Below are 26904 nucleotides of genomic sequence, written 5' to 3' on the forward strand. Positions count from 1 at the left end.
CATCATACAGTTATACTTGACTTATTTCAAACTCAATTTTTTTTTCTTTAATAGTTGACAAACTCGATTTTTCAGCTAGTACATTACTGCTTTTAAGTGGTGACTAATAAATGACTAGCCACTGACATTTTTTTTTTTTGAAAATTATTTACTTTATTTTCCATTTCAAACTTCATATTTGAACTCTCGTGTCTAATATATTCAAAGAACACAAACATGTGAAGCTTTTATTAGTGCACTGTATTAAGCTGAAATCTCTCTATTCTCTAATGTTTTTTTAAACTGATGAGCTTTCCTTTACATGGCAAGTTAAATTTAAAAGTGTTACAATAGTTCACATTTCCTTTTTGCAAAAACAGAGAGTGCCCTCTGCTGGATATTCACCACAATACAATTTAACACTGTCATGGTTGATTAGTAATGTCTGTCAAGTCTTTCACGTCTTGCTTTGCAAATCACTACAAATCACAGCAATAAATAGCCTACTCTTTCATTTATACAGTCTGATACAGATCCTATATGAGTGATCATTTCTATGTAGTTAACATGATAAAGATACTGATTGAACTTTTACTTCCCGCTGAGCTTTAGGACGTCTCTCACCATAGCACCAATCCCATCAAAAATTAAGTGCAACTTCGTTTCACACATGAATGCAGGTGTGGTCACCACCTTATTCTTCTGGTCCACATGTGATTCGTAAGGATGGAAGGTTAAGGTTAATTCAGAAAAACACAGCTTTCATAACATTAATGAGAAGTAAATTAAATAAGAAAAGTTTAAATCATGACATTAAAATCTTCTACTTTTTATCTCATAATTATGACTTGGTACGTCATAATTTAAATTGTTTTATCTCATTATGAATTAGCATGTAATGATTATGACTTTATATCTCAGTCATGATTATGAATTGATGTCATGATTCTCATAATTACAGTATGTCATAATTTTGACTTGAGAGGAGAAGAGAAGTACTCTGTACAGGTAGGATATGGTGACTTCTTTAACAGTATGTTTGGCTCCCAGTGCAGTGATGGCTTGTGTAGTACCAGCATATGGCCACTTCCCACCTTCCTCCTCCTCATGACCCACCGTCACATCCACACCAGGAAGAACTCTCGCCGCCAGCACTGGAGATATACAGCACAACCTGGTGACCAGAAGACAAGAAGTCAGTGCTTTATAATAAATAAAAAAAACATGCATATAAAGTCTGATTTTACAAATATACTATTTTTATTTCAAAGCACATCATAACTTTTAGGCGTTTGCAAGTACCCTTCTGAAACCTAAAATGAAAAATGGGACACCCTACAGTCTTGTATAGACAGGAGCACGCAGCGGCCATTAAGTCCACATCAAATGTGCCATTTGGTTACCTATTAAGTTCTGTATCGATTACAAAGGCCCTAAATGGTTCAGCTCCAGTGTATTTAACCGATCATCTATCGCCTTACAATCCATCACGCTCTTTACGGTCACAAAACTCTGGACTTTTGGTTGTACCTAGAATATGCAAGTACACTAAAGGAGGGAGAGTGTTTTAACATTTGGCTCCTAAACTCTGGAATAGCCTTCCTGATAATGTTCAGGGCTCAGACTCACTCTCCAAGTTTAAATCTAAATTAAAGACATCTTTTTAGCCAAGCATTCACATAATACATCTCATAACCTTGTACACCAGTCATATCAGATCAATTATCTTTGCTTAATATGAACAGCAGCTACACTAATTATTTTCAATTTGCTTTCTGGTTTTATCTCGGGATGCCCATCCTGAGGTAACTAGAGAGTATGTCAGCTCCAGTTTGGATCCAGCCTCTTACGGAGACTTCAGATGCCCTAACACCTGTGAAGAGACGACTCCAACTCTAAATTAGTAAATTAACTGTCATGCACCAATGCTAAATTTCTATATATTGTAATCATTATGTTTACAACTTTTAATAACGACTTAAGCTCATTGTTTCTGCCTTAAATTAATACATTGTTAGCTAACTGTGTGATTTGTAAACGTACTTGTCTTGGACACAGTCACCTGTGATAGCAGATCACTCTAAATTGTAATGTAGACGCATGCATTTTTCTAAAAAAACAACAACTATACAGTATGTATTGTGAAAAGCGCTATACAAATAACTGTGAACTGAAATTTTAGACAGGGCCTTACTTATCAGAGCACTTTAAGTTAACTTGACTTACAATGCATTCCTAATTTTGTTAAACTTTAATAACCTCGCCAGTCATTGTAATCTGGTTCTGTTTTTTTTAACCTATAAGATTATAGATAAAAAATGTAACAGTGTTTAATTTTCACTTTAAGACAATGTTAGGCCTTTTTATTGTCCAGACCTCAGTAACAAATTTTACTTAAATAACTTTAAATGATTGCAACACCAACATTACAAGATATTTCCATATATCAATACATTTTTAACACGTAAAATCACAAAAATACCCCAAATTAGGGCTCTTTCTAACTTACTTTTAATGTAAGAGCAGACGCAGCATTTTGTAAATTGAACTTTTCTGGCCTTTGCTGTCATGTTGTTATGCATTTTCGTAATTATAAACACACTGGCTTGTAGCGCAAATAATTTTACCGTTTACAGCACATTGTTATTCTTCTAGTTATTTATCTATAGTCGCTAAAGAATCAGAAGTCTCACATTCATATTCTCTTACTTCTGCGTTGTAAAATAAGGTGAATATAGATAGTAATTTATAACGACTTACCCAATTGGCTTTCCTGCTTTATGGAAGTCCTTTAAAACCCGCTCCACTTCCTTATTCACTTTACAGTCCTTCCCATCAATAGCAAATGTTGACCTGATGATGGTAAAGATGCAGAAGACAATATACAGAGAGATGAGGGCTACAAAAGGAATGTCAGTGGCAAATTAAAATATATCTAAATGCAAACAATGTTTATCAAAAAAGTTTTTAGCATTGGTTTTATCTTTGAAACTTTCTTTGGCAAGTCCAGTTTATCACATTTAGTCACAGCACTCACAGGTTTTTAGCTGCACCGAAACCACCAGGGAAGATGATCGCATCATGATTACTGGCACTCAGTTTTGCCAGGTCAGTGATGTTGCCCCTTGCGATACGCGCCGATTCTGATAAGACGTTCCTATATAAAAAGAAAAGTTGAGCGAGTTAATAATGTGTTGTTAATTGTAACTCCTACAGTAACAAAAACACAAAAGTGTACAGATATGCTAAGGTATAATGAATTGTTTTGACAGTGTAATCTTTACACAGAATTTCTGAGAGGACACTTCACCTTGACTCTGTCTCCACTGGTTGACCTTTGCTGTGGTCTATCACATGCATCTGAGACACATCAGGAGCAAACATCTGAACCTCTGCACCTCCCCGACTTAGATGCACAAGGATTCTACATACACAAACATACAGCATAAACGAGTATTCATGCAAAAGAAAAGTTCAAGCAATAGCTCTGATGCATAAAGACACACATTTGGATTTCACTGAGAGAGAAAAAAAATCTGAAATTCTGACAAATTTTACGGTAGTAGCGAACTCCTAAAGCAGGGGTGTCCAATCCTGCTCCTGTAAGGCCACTGTCCTGCTAAATTAAAGGGCATATTGCAGGGTTTTTTTTTTTCAGAATTAATATATAACCTTGTATGAAAATACCATATGAAGAGTAAATGCATGATTAAAAATTGTTTTGCCAGACATAAGGGCACAAATTTAGTAGAAAACGTGACCGTTTCCTTGACCGTGTTGAAAAAGCGCTTTTTTTTCACCACCGCGTCATATTACGTCACAACGGGGAGTCGTTTGCCGGCTCTGCGTTCGCTCAGTGCAGAATAGGCTGGTATTATGTTGAAGCGGTCGTGATTCAGTGTGTTTTCGGTGGTTATTGTATTTCAATTAATAATTATCGTGATAAATGACTGTGAATTATGGCCTGTCAGAACATCGAGTCCACAGGTTTCCGAACAAGATAAAGGACGGTGCTTTCTTCCGTGTTTGTGTGCGTTTTGTGCAGGGTAAGAGATGGGACTTCGCTTCTGCGTCTGCTTTGAAAAACGCGGTAGTGTGTAGCGTTCACTATAGACTGCATGATTATAATCCCGGCGATATGATGAGTTAACGTTACGTTATATGATGACGGCGATATGTGCACACTGTCCCGGCTCCTTCATCGGGTCGCCCGGTCCGCCGTCAGCATGTGGGTCGGCCACCGGTGGGAAACATGACGGTCACGGATCCGTCATAGATCACTTATTGTACATTTGTTTTACAAAATGTGCCTTGTCTTAATTTATTTATTTAACGTATCCTCCATAAACTTGTAATGTCTTGCAAGTCTGCAGCCGACACTTATTATTATTATAATATAATATAATGTTCATTTTCAATCTGTACTCCGAATTTTAATGTTTGTGTTGGCTGTTTCTACATATAAAAATTTTATACAGTAAGAAAGTTGTGATTGTGATTATTTTTTTATTCATTATCACCAAGTGGGGCCATTCAAAGCCTTTATAATGTCCCTCTTTCTCTGGAAACTGTCTCCTAATGGCTGACACACACATGCAGGTAAGGGTCTAAATACTAGCTTTGCTATTGCCTGACACATAATTACAATATTGTGATCTAAGTATAGTGTTATACATATCGTCGGCTAACGTGAATACATCTATAAGCTAACACTGTTCTCTCATCGAGACCCGACTCCTGCCCCGTTCTCCTCACATCACAGCTCAATGCGTCTCCTCTGACCGTTGTTTTGTCTAATGCTGGCCTGTCTACTCTCTTGGCTTCATATCAGGCTCATAATTATATGGCTGAGGTCTGTCATACGAGTAAACATTTAGGCTACAATTTCCTCAGCGTCCGAACTGTCATTGCGATCCATTGCTTTCCTATTGTTTACTTTGACCGCTCTCCCCCATGCTACGTCACTTCCGGTTTGGCGGTTTTCAAATGCGGAAGTAAAATTTTCTCACAAAAACGACTCCAGAAGCCTAAATAGCGTTTTAAAAGTATATGTTTATATTTAAATCTAGTTCCTACATTATTGTTCTATACATTGGCGCACTGGGTACTCTAACCTGCAATATGCCCTTTAAGCTCCAATCCCAATTAAACAACAGAACCAGCTAAATACAGTAAGGTCTTACTAGGCATATTAGAAACTTCCAGGCCTTTACCATGTTGAGGTAAATTGATGCTAAACTCTGCAGGACAGACCCTCCACGACCGAGTTTGGACAGGTTGTCCTAGGCCCTATAAAGTCAAACTTGGCATAAAATCCATGCAACAAAGAAACCTTCTGTCCCTTATAGAACTAGATTTTTGTGAATCCGCTGAATAACTAAAGAAAGAAAAATAGTATAGACATTTAAAAAAAAAAAACTAGTAAGTTACTTACGCTGATGCCTCGTGGATTTCAGTGCCATCGTAAACACCACATCCAGACAACACCTGATAAATAAAAGATTAAAAGCTAGAACTCAGAACTCTTGTCGGCGTGTGTTTTGTGAGCTGGAGAGCAGTAAACAAAAACATATTAAAAGCTTTCCGGATTATTTAAAACCGATAGATCAATGTTCATCTGTCTTAAAGATAGTTCACCCAAAAAAAAAAAAAAAAATTCATTCCTTACCCTCATGTTGTTCCAAACCTGTATGGGGTTCTTTCTTCTGTTGAACACAAAATAATATATTTTGAAGAATGTTGGTAACCAGACAGTTGACGGCACCCATTGACTTCAATATAGGAAAAAATACTATGGAAGTCAATGTGTGCCGTCAACTGCCTGGTTACCAACATTCTTAACAATATCTTCTTTTATGTTCAACAGAAGACATCAACTCAAACAGGTTTGGAACAACATGAGGGTAAGTAATGACAACATTTTCATTTTTGGGTGAACTATCCCTTTAATGATACTGGTGGCTGTACTTTCATGTCTCACCAGGGACTTAATTCGTTTTTTACTTCTTGCATGTATTACAAACGCAACTGGCGCCATCTTCGTCTCATTTATCAACAAGAACTTATTAAACAAGAACTTAAGTATTAATATTACAGTAATATGGTTGCTGTGCTCATTGTTGCGGGGTTTATTCTGAGATAACTACCTGACAATGACTACCTTCTCGTAACGTTACACGCATTAATTAATCTCAATACTGTCACTGATTTCTACTGTTTTATGCAAATGACCAACTTACACAGGGTGACATGAAGGACCCCTAGCAGAACTGAGAAATAAACTAACGTTACTTTCAGAACACAGTAAAACCTCCACTGAAATGCAGATGTTCATGAAATATATTAATTTCACACAATGCAGCTCTAAAATGGGACTCTAAAACGTGTAGCTTTATGTATTTTTGACATCGAGCGCCAACAACAGTCACGTGCAACGCCAGTTTGGTCTGCATAACTACTTACAACAGCTACTTTTGCGCTACTGCAGTTTGAAGATGCATGAAACTGAGCAGCAGCCGCATATCTGAAGTGCGCAGTACGGAACAGCGAGCGTAGAACAAACATGGTGCGGAGTATGGCAAGCCGTTTTAGCTTAAATTGTACCCAGCATTACTCGTCGTAATTGCATTTTTACTAGTAAGAATTCAATTGTAGAGCTCTCCAATTCAATTCTTACTAGTAAAAATTACAATTAGAGAGCTCTACAATTAAATTCTTACTAGTAACAATTAAAATTAGAGAGCTCTCTAATTCAATTATTACTAGTAACCATTCCAATTAGAGAGCTCTACAATTAATTTATTACTAGTAACAATTCCAATTAGAGAGCTCTACAAATTATTTTTTACGAGTCATATGTCTCCATTGACTTCCATTCATTTTTAATTATGGAGCTCTACAATTGAATTGTTACTAGTAAGAATTCCAATTACAGAGCTCTACAATTGAATTATTACTAGTAACAATTCAATTAGAGAGCTCTACATTTCAATTATTACTAGTAACAATTACAATTAAAGAGCTCTACAATTCAATTATTACTAGTAACAATTACAATTAGAGAGCTCTACAATTCAATTATTACTAGTAAGAATGCAATTACAGAGCTCTCTAATTGAATTTTTACTAGTAAAAAAACGAATTAAAGATATGTATAATTGCAGAGCTCTGTAATTGAATTAAAGAGCTCTGCAATTGCATTCTTACTAGTAACAATTTAATTAGAGAGCTCTCTAATTGTAATTGTTACTAGTAATAATTGAATTGTAGAGCTCTTTAATTGTAATTGTTACTAGTAAGAATTGAAATAAAGAGCTCTGCAATTGCATTCTTACTAGTAACAATTCAATTAGAGAGCTCTCTAATTTAATTGAAGACCTCTACAATTGCATTCTTACTAGTAATAATTGAATTGTAGAGCTCTTTAATTGTAATTGATACTAGTAAGAATTGAATTCAAGAGCTCTGCAATTGCATTCTTACTAGAAACAACTCAATTGCAGAGGTCTTTAATTCAATTAGAGAGCTCTCTATTTCAATTGTTACTAGTAAGAATTACAATTAGAGAGCTCTCCAATTAAATTCTTACTAGTAACCACTCAATTGCAGAGCTTTTAAATTCAATTATTACTAGTAACAACTCAATTGCAGAGATCTTTAATTAAATTGTTACTAATTGTAAATTGTAATAATTACAATTAGAGAGCTCTCGAAATAAATTCTTACTAGTAACAATTCAGTTAGAGAGCTCTACAATAGCTATTCCTACTAGTAACAGTTGAATTAGAGAGCTCACTATTCAGTGCCATCTCATTATGATAATAGTGCCTCATGTTTATTCATCTGGCAGGTATAAATAGGCAGGCGGGAAAAATTGGCGCACAGACATTATCAAAATGGACGAAGTACAAGGTGGCGACGGAACACAGCAGGCTGCATTATCTGCATTTGATCGCGTTTTAAGCGCAGTTTCGCGTGTTCGACAAGAGTTGCAGCAGTCAGGAGGTGATGGCTGTCCGTAATAGGCTGTCAAGGAGATCACTGTATTTCTCCAAATCATCATGGCTTATTCTCTGTACATTGTTAAGCAACGAGTCGATCACCCTTAAATCATAAAGCGTGCAGTTCCCACGAATAAAATTTCTTTTAATAGATAAAATCTTTCTTCTGACTGCATTAATCACGGATAACGCTTCCATTTGTTCTCTGTTTAATGAAAGGGGCGTGGCACCTGTTTTGATGATTGAAAAGGACTGTATAATTTGACTGAGTCTTTAAAGAGTTGTGGCCACCAGGGGGCATCGATTAGAATGCAGACAAGATGTTCCGTTTAGGTGTTTTATTAAAATAAAGGTTTAAATGTGTGTGGTTCTGAAACAGAGATACAGGCATAAATCAGTAAATGTATACTCTCTATATAAATGTCAAATAATCATTCCATGTTTTGCAAGTATATAATAAAACAAACATAATCAAGTAATTCAATTATAATTGTGTTATGTATGACTTAAATGCAGTGTTATAATAAATGCTATTACTAAGCAAATACAAACTAAGAAATGCAGAGTACACTATATCCCTGTTCAAAGATTAATTTGCTGCACATTAACTGCAACAATATACAATATTCTAAATTCAGCTGAACATATAATAATTACGCTGCAGAATTACTCCTTAAAATAAACATTACACATTGTGCAAGAACAACAGACGTTATTTCAATTGAGACATGTAAGGCTTGCAGAGCAACACATCCATTAATTAACGTTCTCAACAATTAAACACACGGACGGCGCGAAACTCCGTTCGCCATTATAACGTAACATTATCCTGAGGTAAAACTAACAACAAACATCAATATACTTACTGGTAGTTGCACGCACACAATTCTAGGAACTTATAAATAAGTACAGCAACACTATCTTATATTAACTATATAAATATAGCCTACACAGTCTTTCAACGCCAGCGCTCTCTTTCAAACTTTCCTGAAACTGAAAGTTAAACTGTCTCCTTCCGCGAGCCGCAGAGCGCAGTGCCGCTCCTGATTGGCTGATTCTCAAGCAGCCAGTTTTATCTGCCTGATGAGGTCGTCCTTCGTCACAGCCGCCCCCAAATTTGTTACACTAAATTTGAGTGTATTGTTACACATTCTAAGACGGACTGACCGTATCAGTGTCTGGTATGGCAGGCAGAGCTACAAGGCGAGCGACAGGTCTGGTGTAGATTTTGTCCTTGACCTTGACTACTGCAGTCCTGACTCTCCCATCAGTTCCTGGAATAACCTCAGTGACATGACCTAAAGGCCACTGCGCTCTTGGCAACTGTGGGTCCACCACCATCACTACGGTTCCAGTTTGCAGCTGTGCAGGGTCCTTGTGCCACTTGGAGCGAGTCTGAAGAGTCGGGAGGTAGTGTCGAATAAAGTGGGACCAAAACTGGTCAGCCAGCACCTGAGTATGTCTCCAGCGGCGGCGACTCAGGAGCTCAGACTCAGCATACACCGCCTGTGGTAAAGAGGGGTCGAGCCGCCCCATGAGGAGCAAGTTGGGGGTCACTGGGTCAGCATCAGCCACGTCTGTAGACACGTAACCCAGAGGCTTGGAGTTTAAAATTCCCTCCACTTCAATAAGTACTGTCCGCAGGACCTCTTCGGGGACAGTCTGTGACTGAATGGTGGCATACAGTGCAGCTTTAACAGACCTCACTTCCCTTTCCCAGACTCCTCCAAAATGTGGTGCACTTGGGGGGTTAAACTGAAACCTAATCTGCTGTTTAGCCAGATGAGCCTGGAGTGTAGGGTGTAATGACCTGAAAGCCTCCTGGAGTTCTCTTTCACCTCCCTTAAAATTAGTTCCCTGGTCGGACCGGAGCTCTGCTGGTTTACCCCTTCGTGCAATAAAGCGGCGGAGGGCCATCAGAAAGGAATCCGAGTCCATACTGGACAGAACATCCACATGCACAGCACGCGTTGTCAGGCATTTAAATAATATGCCCCATCTCTTCTCGTGACGACGGCCAATCTTCACTGTGAAAGGCCCGAAGCAGTCCATACCCGTAGAGAAGAACGGGGGCTTCAGCAGCCGTAGTCTGGACTGTGGGAGGTCTGCCATCTTGGGCACGACTGGAGAGGCTCTCCATCTCTGGCAGTCCGGACAGGAGTGCTGGTGGCGCTTAACAGCTTCACGGCCATGCAAAATCCAGTATTTTCGCCGCAGCTCTGCAAAAAGGCGCTCTGATCCTGGATGGCGAAGGCTCTTGTCCATGTCCTGGATGATGAGCTGGGTCACTTTATGCCGATGGTCCAGGACCACTGGGTGAATAGAATCTGGCTCTAGCTGGTGGCTGCGGCGGAGCCTTCCTCCAACCCGGATGAGTCTCATAGTCTTGTCATATTCTGGTGCTAGGGAGATCAGCCTACTGGTGGCAGCTACTGGCTTACCGGTACTCAAGAGGCTGAGCTCCTCAGCAAAGCTGTCTTGCTGGGCTCGTCTCAATACTTCTCTCTCTGCTTCTTGGTAGTCATCAGCAGAAAGACTGACAGGGCTCACAGATGACACAGGGCTAGATTGTGCAACCGCCTCTGTCAGCGCTCTGAACGAGGAAAACTGATCAGCATTTGGTAGCAGAGAAGTCTGAATGATTGTAGTGAGACAGCATACAGTGGGCTTTCGCAGCTCAGCAGAATTCTCTGTCACCTCTGTGGCTGGCTGTGTAGGCCAGACTTCAGGTGACTGTTGTAGGAAGGCAGGGCCCTGACTCCACCTGTTCTTACCAGCTAGTTCCAGCAGTGTTTTTCCCCGCGTTATGTCATCAGCTGGGTTGTTGGCAGAATCCACATATCTCCAGGCCCGGACATCAGTCAGCTCCTGGATTTCAGCTACCCGTGTTCCCACGAATACCTTGTACCGACAGGAGTCGGACTGAAGCCATGTGAGTACTGTTGTGGAGTCTGTCCAGAGGATAACATTACGGATATTCACAGTCAGTTCTCTTTGTAGTAGTGCAGCTAACTGTGCAGCTGTCAGGGCAGCACACAGTTCCAGCCTTGGTATTGATTGCTGCTTCTTCGGGGCCACTCTGGATCTAGCAGTCAGGAAAGACACTTCCACACGGCCGTGTGAGCTCTCCGTCCGCAGATAGGCCACTGAGCCATATGCCTTCTCTGACGCATCAGCAAAAATGTGTAGGTCTCTCTGGAGGTTTGAAGTGTTCATCTCAGGGCTCACATAGCAGCGAGGCAGTAGAATCTGGGAGAGATGCTGCAATTCTTCCTCCCACGTCAGCCATGGCTGCAGCACATCCTCAGGCAGTGACGGATCATCCCAGTCTCTCTGTTTGTCCCACAAGTGCTGCACCAGGACCTTGGCCCGAGTAGTGAAGGGGACTATAAATCCCAGGGGGTCGAACAGTCGTGCCAGGACTCTGTATATGTTTCGCATGGTGGGTGTGGGTTGGTCCAGCATACGGTATTTATACCTTAATGTGTCTGAATTGCAGAGCCAGCGGAGTCCCAGGGCGAGCTCCTGTGGGTCAGTACCTGACTCGTTGAGCCACAACTCACTGCTCTCAGATCTTGCTTCTTTGGGCAGGTGGCTGATGACCTCAGGGGTATTACTGGCCCACTGGCGTAACTCAAATCCACCTGTAGCCAATAGTGAGGTCAGTTTGTCGACCAGATGACGGGCTTCTTCCACAGATGGGAGGCTTTGCAGACAGTTGTCAACATAAAAAGATCGTTCTGTCGACACTCGAACATCTTCACCCGGCTGACTGTGATCAAACACATGTTTATGCAGTGCAAAAGTTGCACAACAGGGGCTACATGTGGTGCCAAATGGAAGGACTTGCCATGTGTAGATGCTGGGTGGTTCCTCTGTCTTCAGGTCTCGCCACAGGAAGCACAGCAAGGGCTTGTCCACTGGGAGCAGCCTCACCTGATGAAACATGCCTTTGATATCGCTGCTGACAGCAATTGCATGCTCTCTGAAGCGAAGCAGTACACCCAGTAGACTGGAACTTAAGGTGGGCCCAGGCAACAGCAACTCATTGAGGTTTTTTCCCTTATACCTGAAGGAACAGTTGAACACAATCCTGTTCTTTCCGTTATGGCTCACCATGTGATGTGGGATGAACCAGGACTCGGCTGCTTTGCTCAGCTCCTCTTCTGACACTTTAACTGCATAGCCCGCCTTTTCCAGCTTTTCAATCTCTGCACAGTATGCGGCTGCTCTTTGAGGGTCTCGCAGTAGGCGCCTCTCTGTACTGCGGAGATTAGCTAGCACAGCCTCCTTAGGTGCCTGAAGCTGCGGCATGTTTTTCACCCTGATGAGGGGAGTAGCGTAGCGCTGAATTCCATCAACCTCTACTCGTGTGGTCATTGCCTCCAGCAGGCGGACTGCTTCCTGATCCTGCCTGGAGCGTGTGACAAGCTTTTCACTCCTGTAGGGCAGAACATCCAGCTGCCACAATCTCTCTACACTCTGTAGAAGCTCGTTAGTGGGTGAGAGGGTGGAGACGTGCAGGCACTGTTGTGATGTTGCCTGCTGCTTGCTGTACCTGGTCGGCCCCTGAAGTGTCCATCCCAACTTTGTCTTCACTGCGGCTGGTCCCCCGTGGGGTCCCAAACGCACAGGCTCCACTGGAGTGATTAAGTGGGTATAATCTGACCCGATTAACAGCAATGGTTTTACTCTGTTAATTGTCTGGAGAGGGAGGCCTCTTAAATGTTTGTACTTCTTCTGAAGTGCCTTCATCGAGTAAGTGTGCTCAGCCAGACCCAGTTGATCAGCAGTGAATGCTCTGTATATCTTAAAGGACTTCTTTGGATGGTCTACTGGGGAGATGGAGAACGACACTGCAGTACCGTGCAGAACCCTGATGTCCTGCCGAACGGTTCTGAGGATCAGATTTTCTGGCTCACCAGTAAGCTTAAGGCTCTGCGCTGCTGCAGGGAGGAGAATCGTCCGCTCCGACCCATCGTCAAGGATGGCAAATGTCTCCAAGGTGTGTTCACCATTACGCAGCAGCACTTTACTCACTTTCAGTAGGACCTGGCTGCATCCAGCCCGCCTGTCCACGTACAGGACTTCATTAGTTGTGCTGATGAGGCAGGATGTATCCTCAGCTGCAGGTTTTATATTAACTTCATGCAGAGCTTGCAAATGTCTCCCCTTACACTTGTGACATGTAATTTTCAGACGGCACTGCGCAGCCTGGTGTGTGCGACCGCATCGCCAGCACCTTTTGTTGGTCTTGATCCACGCTGTTATCTGTTCCACTGTAAGCTGTGCAAAGTTTGCACACTTATCTAGGAAGTGTTGCGTGTTAGAGCAGTAAGGGCAGTATGCTGTCCTCTCTGGCTGCTTGGTGCTAGATGAGGCCTTCTCTACTGTCGGTGTGCTCTCAGGTTGGTCTGTGGTGTGCATGATGTTGGTGCTCTTGCCATTCTTTGCGTCGCGGCGGCGCTCTGTCCTGGGTCCTGCTCTGCTCTTGTCTTCACCGGTTAAAGGCTCATACACCGTCTCTTGCATCTTCAGCTCGTAGTCAAGCCAGTCAGAAAAGTGCAATAGGCTTGGGATTGTAACACGCATTGGGTACAGGAACCTCTTAAATTCAGCCCGTATATCATGAGGCAATTTAGACAGCAGCCGTGTCACATGTGAACCACAGTGAAGCTCAGTCTTTCCACTGTCCCCAAGCTGGTCTAACATTGCCACCAGTGCTCTCACTTTCAAGGCGAACCGCTTAAACCCACTGGAGTCACCACGTGCAATATTAGGGGCCTCCATTAGATCAGCTATTTTCCTGAGAGCTAGCTGGTGAGGCTGTCCATAATGCTCAATTAGGCTTGTCATAGTGTCAGTGTAGGGCTGCAATGAGTTAGTGTATGAGTCCGCTATTAGAAGTGCCTCCTCATACTTCAGGTGGTCCACCAGGATCTGGTATTTAAAGCGCTCTGTAGCGTCTACAGGCAATAGGTTCTCCAGAGCGACCTTAAGCCTGGCGAACTCTCTTGGATCCCCTTTGGTGAATGCAGGGATTGTGGGTTTAGGCCCGCGGTACACTGTCTCATGGTGGTGGAAGGGTTGCAGCTCTCCGGGCAGCGACTCACATCTTTGTGGGGTGTAGGGTACACAGTACTCTGGTGTCTGTACCCTGGGCACTGGATGATGGGGCTCAGGGTGACTGGGAGACTCCTGCTGACGTGTCGTCCTAATGTCTTTCAGTGCTGTTATGAGTTCTGCCATAAGGTCCTGTGATGATGGCTGATAAACGTTGTCAGCTACTGGGGGTGGTGGCGGTGGCCAGTCGTCATCATCCGGAGGCAGAGTGAGACCAACAACTTGCAAAGGTGGCGGGATTGGCGTGTGGTGGTACGCACCACCATCCTGCTCTATGTTATGCTGCTGTTGGGGAGGAGCTGGTGTAGGGAAAGGTGAGAGGGCTGTATGTCGCAGTGCTGCTAGGTCTGGAAGGGAAGTACGGGTGTCAAGTCGCATGTGCATGTCCATTACCTGTTGCTGCAGCCTTTGATTATCTTCCCTCAGCTTATAAAGAGCTTCAAGGATCTCAGGCGCTGTTTCTGGGGCAGGCCTCGATCGGGCAGAGGCAGGCGTACTCTGAAAGAGGGGTTCTGTATACCCAAACTGGTGTGGATAGGCAGCTTCCGCTCCCCGCATGACACTCCCGTCCTCATGCAGCAATGGTGGTGTGAGAGGCGTCATCCTGACGTGTCTCTCTGGGAATCTAACCATACTGTCGTAGAGCCGCTGTTGCTCTGACAGATTAGCCGCTTGATGAGGCAAACGAGAGGGCGGCTGCAATGCTTGGAGGGGGATGTCATAGTCTTCCATCCAGGCTGGTCGCCGGGTCTCTCGGCGGGGTCTGGCATCTACAGGGCGTGTATACTGATCCGAGAACATCTCTAAAACAATCCCACGGTGACCACGCTGAATCCGGCTCGAAGGACCAAATGTTTTGATGATTGAAAAGGACTGTATAATTTGACTGAGTCTTTAAAGAGTTGTGGCCACCAGGGGGCATCGATTAGAATGCAGACAAGATGTTCCGTTTAGGTGTTTTATTAAAATAAAGGTTTAAATGTGTGTGGTTCTGAAACAGAGATACAGGCATAAATCAGTAAATGTATACTCTCTATATAAATGTCAAATAATCATTCCATGTTTTGCAAGTATATAATAAAACAAACATAATCAAGTAATTCAATTATAATTGTGTTATGTATGACTTAAATGCAGTGTTATAATAAATGCTATTACTAAGCAAATACAAACTAAGAAATGCAGAGTACACTATATCCCTGTTCAAAGATTAATTTGCTGCACATTAACTGCAACAATATACAATATTCTAAATTCAGCTGAACATATAATAATTACGCTGCAGAATTACTCCTTAAAATAAACATTACACATTGTGCAAGAACAACAGACGTTATTTCAATTGAGACATGTAAGGCTTGCAGAGCAACACATCCATTAATTAACGTTCTCAACAATTAAACACACGGACGGCGCGAAACTCCGTTCGCCATTATAACGTAACATTATCCTGAGGTAAAACTAACAACAAACATCAATATACTTACTGGTAGTTGCACGCACACAATTCTAGGAACTTATAAATAAGTACAGCAACACTATCTTATATTAACTATATAAATATAGCCTACACAGTCTTTCAACGCCAGCGCTCTCTTTCAAACTTTCCTGAAACTGAAAGTTAAACTGTCTCCTTCCGCGAGCCGCAGAGCGCAGTGCCGCTCCTGATTGGCTGATTCTCAAGCAGCCAGTTTTATCTGCCTGATGAGGTCGTCCTTCGTCACAGCACCGGATAAATGCGCGCCCTGAAACAAAAAAACAACATCAAAAGTGACCGCGCATGACTGCGTTTAACTCCAGCTTTGGATCATTTTGTTACGGATTATGAACAACCTAAGGTTGTACATGATGTGTTATATTCTGGGATTACCATGTTTGTAAAGTTGAAGCATTAAAAAAAACTACTAAGATAACTTTTTTAAACAGTTATTTCATTGTGTACACGTTTTCATTTGTGTAATTATTATTAATATTATTATTATTTTATCCAACAGCTCAACCATTTATACAGGCCTATCGAATGGTGCGTAAAACAAATAGGCCTACAATGAAAAAAACGAAATAACAAATCTCCATAGCGAATTCCAATTGATTAAGTGCTGAGGCCATTACATTTCCAACCCATTCCAAGGTATCAGCCAGTAGTGGGCACTCGTGCAACACAAGCAATGACACATCCGAGAGAACAAAATGGAAGGAAGTTAAGTCATTAAAAGAACCTTTATACGGTCTATGGAAAGAACACAGGTTATATACCAGAAATATATGTTTTTCAATTAAAAACATGGTTGAAGATGTTGGCTCCTATCCCTCAGTCGTCGTCATAACAGTAGCCTAATATGAATGCAATTTGTTATATCTAACCACGCCTAACAGGGCTTTTATTTTGAAAAGTATGAAATGGGTGCAATCTGTTTTGCATCTAATGAATACAAGTTTTTACTTGTAATAATTGCATTAAAGAGCTCTCCAATTGTAATTGTTACTAGTAAGAATTGAATTGTAGAGCTCTCTAATTCAGTTTTTACTAGTAATAATTACAATCTAATTAAATTACAGAGCTCTGCAATTGCATTATTACTAGTAACAATTCAATTAGAGAGCTCTCTAATGCAGTTATTACTAGTAAAAACTGATTTAGAGAGCTCTCTAATTAAATTCTTACTAGTAATAATGCAATTGCAGAGCTCTGTAATTTAATTAAAGAGCTCTCTAATGCAATTATTACCAGTAATAATTGAATTGTAGAGCTCTGAATTGTAATTTTTACTAGTAATAATTGAATTATAGAGCTCTCTAATTGTAATTGCTACTAGTAAGAATTGAATTGTAGAGCTCTCTAATTGAATTCTTACTAGTAAGTATGCAATTGCAGAGCTCTATAATTCAATTACAGAGCTCTGCAATTACATTATTATTAGTAGGAATTGAATTGTAGAGCTCTCTAATTGTAATTTTTACTAGTAATAATTGAATTTGAGAGATCTCTAATTTTAATTGTTACTAGTAAGAATTGAATTGGAGAGCTCTACAATTGAATTCTTACTAGTAAAAATGCAATTACGACGAGTAATGCTGGGTACAATTTAAGCTAAAACGGCTTGCCATAGCGGAGCATAGTGCGGAGTGAGGAGGATACTGGACATGGAGGACCAATATTGCCTTCTTCGGCGTTACTGACGAATGGAAAAACATAGAAACATATCGCCACCTACAGTTTACTGTGCCAACCCACATTCTAGGCCTTAAAATGTGCTGCATCAGAGTTTAATGAATAACAATAACACGACAACGTCACTATATAAATTAGCTTAACTTTAAGTGTAAGTGTGTGTGTGTGTGTGTGTATTAGTTTTAAAGACCGCCATAACAACCTTTCACAATTTTTTTATTTTAAAGTTATAAAAGTGAATTCTTAAGATACATGAAAAAATATTACAAATACAAAAGTGCAAGCTAAATCTTTTGCCAAGAAAAAGTTCTCTTTAAAGGTGTCCTTAATTTCCATTTATCAAAGAACAGCATCATAACATCCTGCGTAAATTTTGTTATTTCTAGATTTATGTGGTTCTTATTATTAAATTATTAATATTAAATTAGGGATCACTAAACTAACAATTAGGAAACTGGATGCACACATAACATAAATTAGAAAATATATTTCTTATAAGTGTAAAGCAAACTGTTGGACAGTTTCCAAAACAAGAAATGCCCCTAAATAGAATTGTAGCAGGGAATTTACACAAACACCATCTTAACTAATTAGTGGTTAATTGTCCGTACATGAACAAAATAAACTCCAATGACACCCCATTGCAATTCTGAGCAAAACATCTGGGATTGGTGCAGCAAAAATATTCTAATGAACAACAGGCACTTAACAATTATACAGAATGCACAAACTTGGACAGGACTTTGCCTGCAGTCTTCAGGCGCTCCAGTCGCTCTCTCAGTTCTTTCCTTTTACGAGCAACAGTGGAATCTTCTTGGATCAGCATTCCTGGATTGTTCCCTCCAATCATGGCAAGCATTGCATTCTGAAGCTTAGAGATGTATTGGTCCAGCATGTGGTACTGGGCTATCAGTGGAACTTGATTAGCCAGACGGTCAGAAGTAATCTACAAATACATACAAAGTACATTTAAATACATTCTAAACCATAATAAGCTAAATACAAGCCTCTGCCGCAAATAATTGGGCAGGAGAAGATGATGTGTTTTTGATGTTAAAATCTTTCTACTATCCCAAGAAAGACAGAGACAAATAAAAGAAAGCCAACCATACGTTTTTGGAAAACAATCATTATTCATGCAATTGCTTAGTGGCAATAGTGGCAAAAAGATTACACACAGAGTTTAAAGAACAAAGACTCCTAAATCTTCAGGTATGTGAACCGATGCATAAATGTTTCAAATGATTACCGTAAAGTAGGCAGTGAGATGTTGTGTCATCTCGCGTACATCTGCACTGATGACCTGCCTTTGCGCAAGAACTGTTAGCCTTTGTTTTACAGAGTCAAGCTGATTGCTGTACAGATGGTCTTGGGAGTAGACAATCCTCTCCATCTTAAACTGAGACTGTATTTTCTCCTCAGCTTTCTGAAACTGCTCATCGAGAAAATCTTCAATTGGATCTTTGGTGGCCCTTAATAGGTGAGAGAAGGCCTTGAAATGAGAGCTAACAAGGCGGTTCACACAGGAATGAACAATGTCTGTAATAAAGGACACAAGAAAACAAAACAGCCAATCAAATGAGTTACAGTAAGACACAACATAGTGTATATGCATAGTTGATATCTGTCACCGATTTTATGCATTTGAATTTATTTTTTAGCATGCAACACTGCAAACCATCTTGAAATGCTGCCATTCACCTGCGACATCTTTGAGCAGCTTTAAAGCAGGTTCCTCCAGCTCCTCAATGTGTTTCTTGACAATGTTTTCAAAAGTTCTGTAGTTCACAAATCCAGGAAGCTCCTTTCCTCTACGAGTCCTAACATACTCTTCTACCTCATCTCTGAGGGTTTCCTCCGCTAGAGAGAAAAGATGAAAGAAAATCATGAAGTACACACCCCTGCAGCACAAAGGGTTAAACTCAAACAGCATGTACTGTATATTGCACAGAAGTGGCTTAAATTAATTTATGAAGGAGCTCAAGAAACAATCTCCCAAGCTTGATGGTTGATTGATATTAATTGTGGAGAGACAACAAGACGACAACATGATTGTCCTTTAAAGGCTACAGTGTAGTGTTGATAGTGTAAAGACACTTAAGCATTAACTTAACTTGAGTTCCATTCAAGAATCCAATCTTCCCTCTCATTTATGTCATGGTCAAATGTTTACTGATTTATTAAAAATTTAAATTTCTAGCACTAACCCATTATAAACTACCTGTAGTGTGCCAGATTTAAACTCTTTTAAATCAAAGATGTAAATAATACATTATTTTATCAGAGAAAGTCTAAAATAAAGAGAATAATATTAAAGCAATATACCGTAAACTGCACAAATCAACATTACTGTCACTGATCACTTAAAATGTATGCTACAATGTAAACTAAATATTGTTTATAAACACACTCTTTATGGTTTTGTCATCCAGAATGCGTTTCCATGTTCCAAATTCCTTCCTGATTTTGGTGAAGACCCTCATGTCTGAGCTTAGATCTTCTTCTGCCCTTTTTACTCCTTCAAGGGCATCACTGAACTGGCGAATTTTCTGCAGAGTGCAAATCAGGTTATGAGATTTAAAAAAGGCCACATAAAAACATATGGGGTTTAACATGTACAATTATTCTGTTAAGATTTTTACCATAATCAGAAAATTGCTCTTCTCGTGTTCATCAGTAGGAACTCCATCTCCCAGTGCTCTAAGATCCACAGTCGTCTTCTCTAATTTCATCTCAAGTTGTTTCTGCAACTGTGGCAGCGTTTTCTAAAGGTAACGAAATGACATGGAAATGGAGACATTAGAAAGCTAAAGGCAATCTAGAATTCTGTATTCTATTCTGATTTTAGTCTTCTAAGCTTTAAGTAATTTACTCTTTTCTGTCAATGTCTCTGCTGTAACTCTTTGTTAGGGCTGAGAATCACTCAGAAAAATGAGAAAAACAATTTTTTGTTTTGATTTATTAGCTGAATACTATACTGTTAGATAGACTTACATTTAAAACTTAAAGCATTATTTAATTTTTTATATATTATATTTATCCTATTTGTAATTTGAATCTGTTTTAATTGTATTACCGGTACTGACTGTCTCATTGTCTTCAATAATTATTTGAGGACTTTTTAAACTTACATTAGTTTAGTATTAGTTCCCGCTTTGGTATTGAAATTAGTATAGATAATTGTGACATTTCAGTGGTATCTAAACTTTTGATATCATAGCAACATAATTTCCTTGTGAAAAAAAAAGAAGAAGAGATTCACATAGGATTTTGCCAATATCAACCTATCCTAATTATGATAAATAATCATGATTTCAATATTGATCAAAACAATCGTGATTATGATTTTTGCCATAATCGAGCAGCCTTTCTCAGCATACGCACAGTAATGTGTTCAACCAATTCTTTTGTGAGTCTTTCTGCAAGAAGGGGTACTGTAGCTTTTCCTTCTTCAAGAAGAGACCTGAAGGGAAAGAATGAATTTAAAATAATGACAAGGAAGTTGAGGACTGCAGCATAACTACAGCATGTTGCATACTTTTTATGAGTGGGTTATGTAAAACATGCATAAATATATGAACAGTGTCGTTGTTGTGAAACAACAGCGACAACACATACAGAAAAATATTACTAAAATATTACATGAGATGAATGTCATGAACATTATATATATTCGATTATATTTCACAAACATCTTGCCTGCATATAAATCACACCATTGTTTTTCCTCCACAGACATGAACTGACTCATGCTTCAATTGTGAGAGAAAAGACTTGCCTGAAATGAGCATGTTCATCAAAAAAAAGTCTTTCTTTTTCCAGCGCTTTGACCAGACCAAGCTTCTCATTGATGTCTTGCTGGCCTCGGCACTTTACGATCATGTAGCCCTTCTTCAGTTGTATCACTTGATTATTGACTGTTCTGACCACCGTCTCTTCCATGCCTTTGTCCACTAAGTCCGGTTTAGTCAGAATACCTGCAGATGTGAATATTTGTCTATACACTCGTCAGTGTTTTATTTTACTATCAAGAAAACAGGAACAATGTATTTGACAATGACTTCACTTATTTAGTGAAATGTTACGTACCCAGGGTCCTTTGTCCGGTTGGATCTACTTTGAATGCCATCTGCAGTGCCTCAGTGGTGGCGATGTCAATGTTTGCAGGCACCACAACCAAACTGATGGTTTCTTGTCTTTTAATGAACTTTTCAATGACATCTTTTATCTGTTGAAGAAAAACTAAATGTTGAAGACTTTGTTCCTGAATAAAAAATATATACGGTTTTGGTTTGTATTTGGACACACGTTCATTATAAATGGCACAGTCCAACCATTTTTTTTTTTTTTTTTTTCCTATAAGCATAATAACCACCTGTTCCAGCATTTATGTTTAAAGGTTTAAGAAACTGTGTATAAAGGAGCTGTTATCCACAATACTGGAATGCTAAACATTTCTAAACATGTACAAATAGTTTTTTACTTGTTTCTCAATGTCTTTTGGCTGGTTTCCAGTGGCAACTCTAGCAATGCCTGGCAGATCAATGAGAGTGAGATCAGGGACATCACTGGACTGGATCTCCAGAGTGATCATCTCCTGACTGATCCCTTCTCCCTTTCCAGCCAATACTGTCTGAGCTATAAAACAATATCATGTCACAAACATCCCACAGATGACAAAACAATGAATTCAACCATTTTAAAGACTCGCGGGGAATTAAAGTTCTTAATACGGCATTTCAGAATGTGTGTAAACAATAAGCACCAAGATACTTCCGGGTGGCAGAACGCGAGCAGCTTCTACTGACTAACTGAAGAGATCCAGCCGGCTAGTGGAACATTTACATAGTTAAAAACATTGTTGTTGATCAAAGTTGAAACGATGATGAAAACGTGTTGTGTTTGGGGTTGCGCTGCCAGATATACAGCCAAAGGTGTAACGTTAGGGTTTTATCGATTTCCTGTGGGTGAGGAGGTTAACGTATAGCGAGTGGACGTCGTTTCGTCAAAAGTAGGAAATCTTAATGATTTATCATTTATCTTCAGCAGGTTAAATTTGAGACTAATATTAGTAAACTTGTCTCTTTTGAAGATCAGACTCATTGCAAGTCACTTTTCACATCTCTCTCTACGCCACACATCCATTTTCTCACGCAACTTACCGAAATGTATATTCCTCATACATAATATCGACCAATCAGTGTTTTTCAACCGCGCAAAGAGGTCAATATAACTGCTGGAGGACAATTATGTCACATAACATTTACCTCAGGAAAGCCATTTAATGACCATGATATATAGCACATTATTTTGGCTAGAAAAAAAGAGCTATAGAGAGTATTTTGCTAATTATGTGTAGGCCCACTATATTACATCACTGATTCTTGAGAGTCGGGACAAAACATGTCCCACATAGAAAAGTCTAATTTATAGCAAAAATTAAGAAATTCATCATGATTGACATACTTACAAAGTTAAATCTAAAGGAATTGTATATACCTATCTGATTTTTGGAATAAACTTTTTTATCTGTTTGGGGGAAATTTGCTTAAATGTATGGTCTGTGGTTAGAAGGTCCATGTTATTGCACTTGTCCTCAGCAAGAGGTCACAATATTAACCATCCCAAAAAACTTTAAAAAAGCTCTACAATTGTGAAAACATATACATCAAATAAAAAATAAGGGGTATAAATATAAAAAACAATGCATGAAGTGAACATCAAACAATATTTTCCATAGAAATCTGCCTATTAAAGTTGTGTCCTCGATTTCTGTCAACTCCGTCAGATATTTTTATAAAGCTCTTTAAATCAGGAAATAGCATGGTCAGCTATATCCCGAGGACCCCTTTTCATCTCCCTGCCTGTGGTGAATGCAGTACTACCACACATGCTCTGGTACCTTGTACATTTTTTTATATTTTAGACAAACAATGTCAATATTCCTATGGTCACAGCTGCACCATGTCAACACCATCTTTCTGTTAAGATAATTTTTTTTAAACCATAGTGGATTGAATTTAAGAATTTTAGTGAGGTTATTGGGACAGCTAGCAACTGAGGAAAAACTACCTAGCTGCAGTGTACAATACATGTTTTGGCGGAAAATACATGCCCTTACGTCAACTCCGTCAGACGTCAACTCCGTCAGGATCTATGTCTGACGGAGTTGACCTGTAAGATGACGGAGTTGAAAAATCCACCAATAACCTCTTAATGTGCGAATATAATATTATTTGTGAATATAGTGAAGGGTTAAACTGTTATTTCAGGGTTTTATTTACACATAAATGCACATACACAGCATGCATTACATTATTTAACCGTACGCATCTGACTTGTAGAGAATGGGCAGGCAGTGGTCTGCTTATTATTGTGTAACGTGTAACTTTGCCAGCACTTTAATATATGTATTTATCTATGTAGAGACAGAGATAGAGAAATGAGAAGCCAGTGTAGGGCTGGGCGATATGGCCAAAAAAGAATTATCACGGCCCCTGGTTTCCCTTATTGTTTTTTTGGAAAAACGGTGTAATTTAAAACAGTTTAAAAACGGTGTATGTGCAATATGTTTATTATAGTTTGCTTTACAGTAAGTTCAATAATCTAATAACAAGGAGTAGTTTTAGTAGTAGTGTTTAAAGAGCACATCAGTTCACTAATCAGCAATGCACATATTTTTCGTCAACACCGTCAGTTTTTCGTCAACACCGTCAGTTTTTCGTCAACACCGTCAGATCTTCGACGTTTGGATGTATGTTTTTGTTAATTTTTTTGGGAAAAAAATATTCTTCCTTCAGTTTATGTGGTTTTTGTAATAAAGGACCATCTGATCTACATCCTCTTATGTTTTATTTATTTAAGGAATTTGTTTTTACAATATTGAAATTAAAATCAAAGTTTGAAAATGCAAATATTTAGAAATCTGAGGTTTCAGAATAGTGTGAAATCACAACTTAAGTTTATGTATTGTATTTTTTTAACATATCAGAGTAACTAAACACTATTACAATATACTTCCGAACTTTAGATTCTTGTTGGATTGGAAAAATTTTAATTGTTTACTTTTTAGTGTGTCTGACGGAGTTGACACAAATCCAGTTCTGAAGGGAAACATGTAAATTTGTTTAAAATGTGTTTTTATTTAGATCCTGTTCCTTTACATGGTTAAATAGCTAAGACCTTTCTCTGCAGAAACGTATAACTATAATTGATATAGTGTGTATTTGAAAAAAAAGTTTTTTAAAACGTGTTTTGTCCCGACTCTCAAGAATCAGTGACATAATTATTATATTTTTTACTTATATCATTAAATACAGTTGTTATTATGATAAAAAACGCATTATATTTCATTAATTTTTTTATTTTTATTACATTTTTACTGCCGACGGTGGGTCTCCTTTCCAAGCAATTTACTAGTGTTGCCATAGATACGCTTCGGCTTTTGCCACCCGGAAGAACGTCTATTACTGTTGTGACGTCATGGTGAATTGTCGTATAAACTGTATCTGTTTACACTTAAATGTGTAGGCTAAGTATACAGACCATTTAAGACAGCATTCTCTATTTCAGTAGGGTCCTTCAGTTGCTTTATTTGATCCTTATATGACAGCAATCCATGCCAGTTGTTGTCCTTCGTAATTTTCTTCAGTTTCAGTACCAGAGGACAGCGTGTCACAATACCTGTGTTTTAAATACTAGATAGTCAGCTTCTTATTTATAGACTTGCTTACAATTGTTACGTTCTAATTACAAATAAGAGTAAAATAATTAAAACACTTAATACAGTAAATAAATTCAGACCAAAGAGACGAATGATAGAACGGATAGAATGATAGACAGAACAGAACGATAGATAGATGCTCATATTACCTGTTAGGCAGCGCCACTCCAGACAGGGCTTCCAACACAGAACTCTTTCCTGAGCTCTGGTCACCTATGACCGCAATAGCTGGCAGGTTTAGGTCCTTTTCAACACCTAATGACCTGAGAGAGTCCACTAGGTCAATGCATGGGCGGACCTTCTCTTCATAGTGCTGGTTAAGACCATTAATCGTAGTTCCTCCCTTTGAAGAAACGCGTGGAGACATGTCTAAACTCTGTCTGCAAATAGAAAAACAGACAGTAGTTCAGCCAGAGTTATTATTATGTGGTCAACGTTTTATCGAAGGTTGTTTATAGAGTTAATATGTATAAAGCACGTTTTTAGGGCGTAGTTGTGCGAATAACTTAAATTCGAGGGAAATTAAATAACCTCGAGTCGAATGCAGTCTTGACACTATCAGTTTTTAAACACAATTCAACGTGAAAGTCGACAAAAAAATAAACTGTTTCTTTAAAACTGTCCATGACTTTATGTCTTTTCCATATCACTGAACAAAGAGAAAACAAAAACGCAGGAATAACGAGTCTGCAGCTTCATAATATTGGATTCATCAACGGCGCAGAGTTGTATTATGTAAAACTTCACGACGAGGATAATTTTCGAATATTTTACGTTTTGTTGTGCATTCAACAAAAATACAACTCTTTGTCGAGAAAAGTGTCTCCAATTTTGCTCGGAATGGAATTAGTCTCATCAACAGGCGGGAAATAAGATAATAAAAAACCTGGGGTGGACCCCATCTCTGTCGCTCCGGTCCACTATTCTCCAGTCCGGGCTGAATGTGTTCATGTGTTTGTGTTAAGTGCATTATTAGAGCGAAACATTATCTACCTATTTCCATTATATTGTTCACAGTGTCTGTACAGACCATTATGGTACAGAATACAGACTAGTCATAGACAGTAGTCAGGTTAGACGCCATATTGAATTTAATGCGGATGAAAAAGAGTCTGCTTGATGAGGCTGTGAGGAATAGAATGCTGTGTTCGAAATCGCCACCTATCCCACATTCACCATTCTCTACATTACTCCATTAATATAGTCCACTCGAAAGGTTGAAAACTTGTGAGCGAATTCAGACACTGAGTGCGCGCGGGAAGGGCTAATTAACTTAAGTTACCGCTTGTGCAGTTTGTGCTGGCTGTTAATAATCATTTGAAACTCTGCCATGGAAACTAGCATGTATAAACATTAATTAAACAATTGAATAGTTAATTAAAAAGTAATATACCTGTAGTGTGATGTTTCGCTGGAGCGCGGTATGGAAAATGGATTGATGATTGATTCAGCTGCGTGCGCCATCTCCTGGCCGACGCGGGAATTCACTGGTGGAAAACAAATACCGGTATGCAAAGTATACTTGCAGCCACACAGTCAATAATTACCGTAGTTAACTTGTACTAAGTGTATTTTAGTTTCAATTAATTTGTGGTAAAGCATAATACATAGCCTGCTACTACATTAAGTGTATTTAGTGTAGCCTACTTTTGTGTGCTAAATTGTGCTCAAGTATACTTAGTCTACTTTATTATGTCTGTGTTGGGACTAATTATGCTTGCTTAATGATATTAAAGTGTACTTTATTTGTATTACAAGTACAAGAAATATCCCATAAGTGCAGTATTATATTTAAATAAATAAAAAAGTAGGCTATATGTTCAGTGATATGGCTTATTCCAAATACTACAAACTGCACACCTTGTCTTCAGTAACAAATGCACATTAACCCTTTGAGGTACGCACCA

At 39.3% G+C, this 26904-nt stretch overlaps 2 protein-coding genes across 4 annotated transcripts; both read right to left on the reverse strand.

Annotated features, from left to right (window-relative positions):
• Positions 1-144: 144 nt before the first annotated feature.
• Positions 145-17293, reverse strand: gatd3 (glutamine amidotransferase class 1 domain containing 3). Its single transcript, XM_079618357.1, has 8 exons — positions 17212-17293; positions 6442-6546; positions 5414-5466; positions 3290-3403; positions 3017-3136; positions 2740-2832; positions 997-1153; positions 145-699 (listed from the first exon to the last, which is right to left on the reverse strand). Exons 1-8 carry the CDS (start codon positions 17218-17220, stop codon positions 571-573), a joined length of 780 nt encoding a protein of 259 aa, XP_079474483.1. The 5' UTR covers positions 17221-17293; the 3' UTR covers positions 145-570.
• Positions 17294-17468: 175 nt separating this feature from the next.
• LOC307001620 (interferon-induced GTP-binding protein Mx) lies at positions 17469-26531 on the reverse strand. Of its 3 annotated transcripts, none has more exons than XM_079618351.1 (12): positions 25529-25638; positions 25211-25377; positions 24820-24957; positions 21758-21912; positions 21364-21502; positions 21053-21251; positions 20659-20737; positions 19917-20039; positions 19685-19823; positions 18976-19134; positions 18524-18813; positions 17469-18220 (listed from the first exon to the last, which is right to left on the reverse strand). In XM_079618351.1, exons 1-12 carry the CDS (start codon positions 25621-25623, stop codon positions 17987-17989), a joined length of 1917 nt encoding a protein of 638 aa, XP_079474477.1. In that variant the 5' UTR covers positions 25624-25638; the 3' UTR covers positions 17469-17986. The 3 variants fall into 3 exon arrangements, with proteins under 3 accessions (XP_079474477.1, XP_079474479.1, XP_079474478.1); XM_079618353.1 differs by having other exon boundaries at positions 24820-24962; positions 25147-25377; XM_079618352.1 differs by lacking the exon at positions 25529-25638 and adding an exon at positions 26391-26531 and having other exon boundaries at positions 17470-18220.
• Between the last annotated feature and the right edge of the window lie 373 nt (positions 26532-26904).

The sequence above is a fragment of the Phoxinus phoxinus genome (assembly GCF_949152265.1).
Source record: "Phoxinus phoxinus genome assembly, chromosome: 7".
NCBI classification, from domain to species: Eukaryota; Metazoa; Chordata; class Actinopteri; order Cypriniformes; family Leuciscidae; genus Phoxinus; species Phoxinus phoxinus.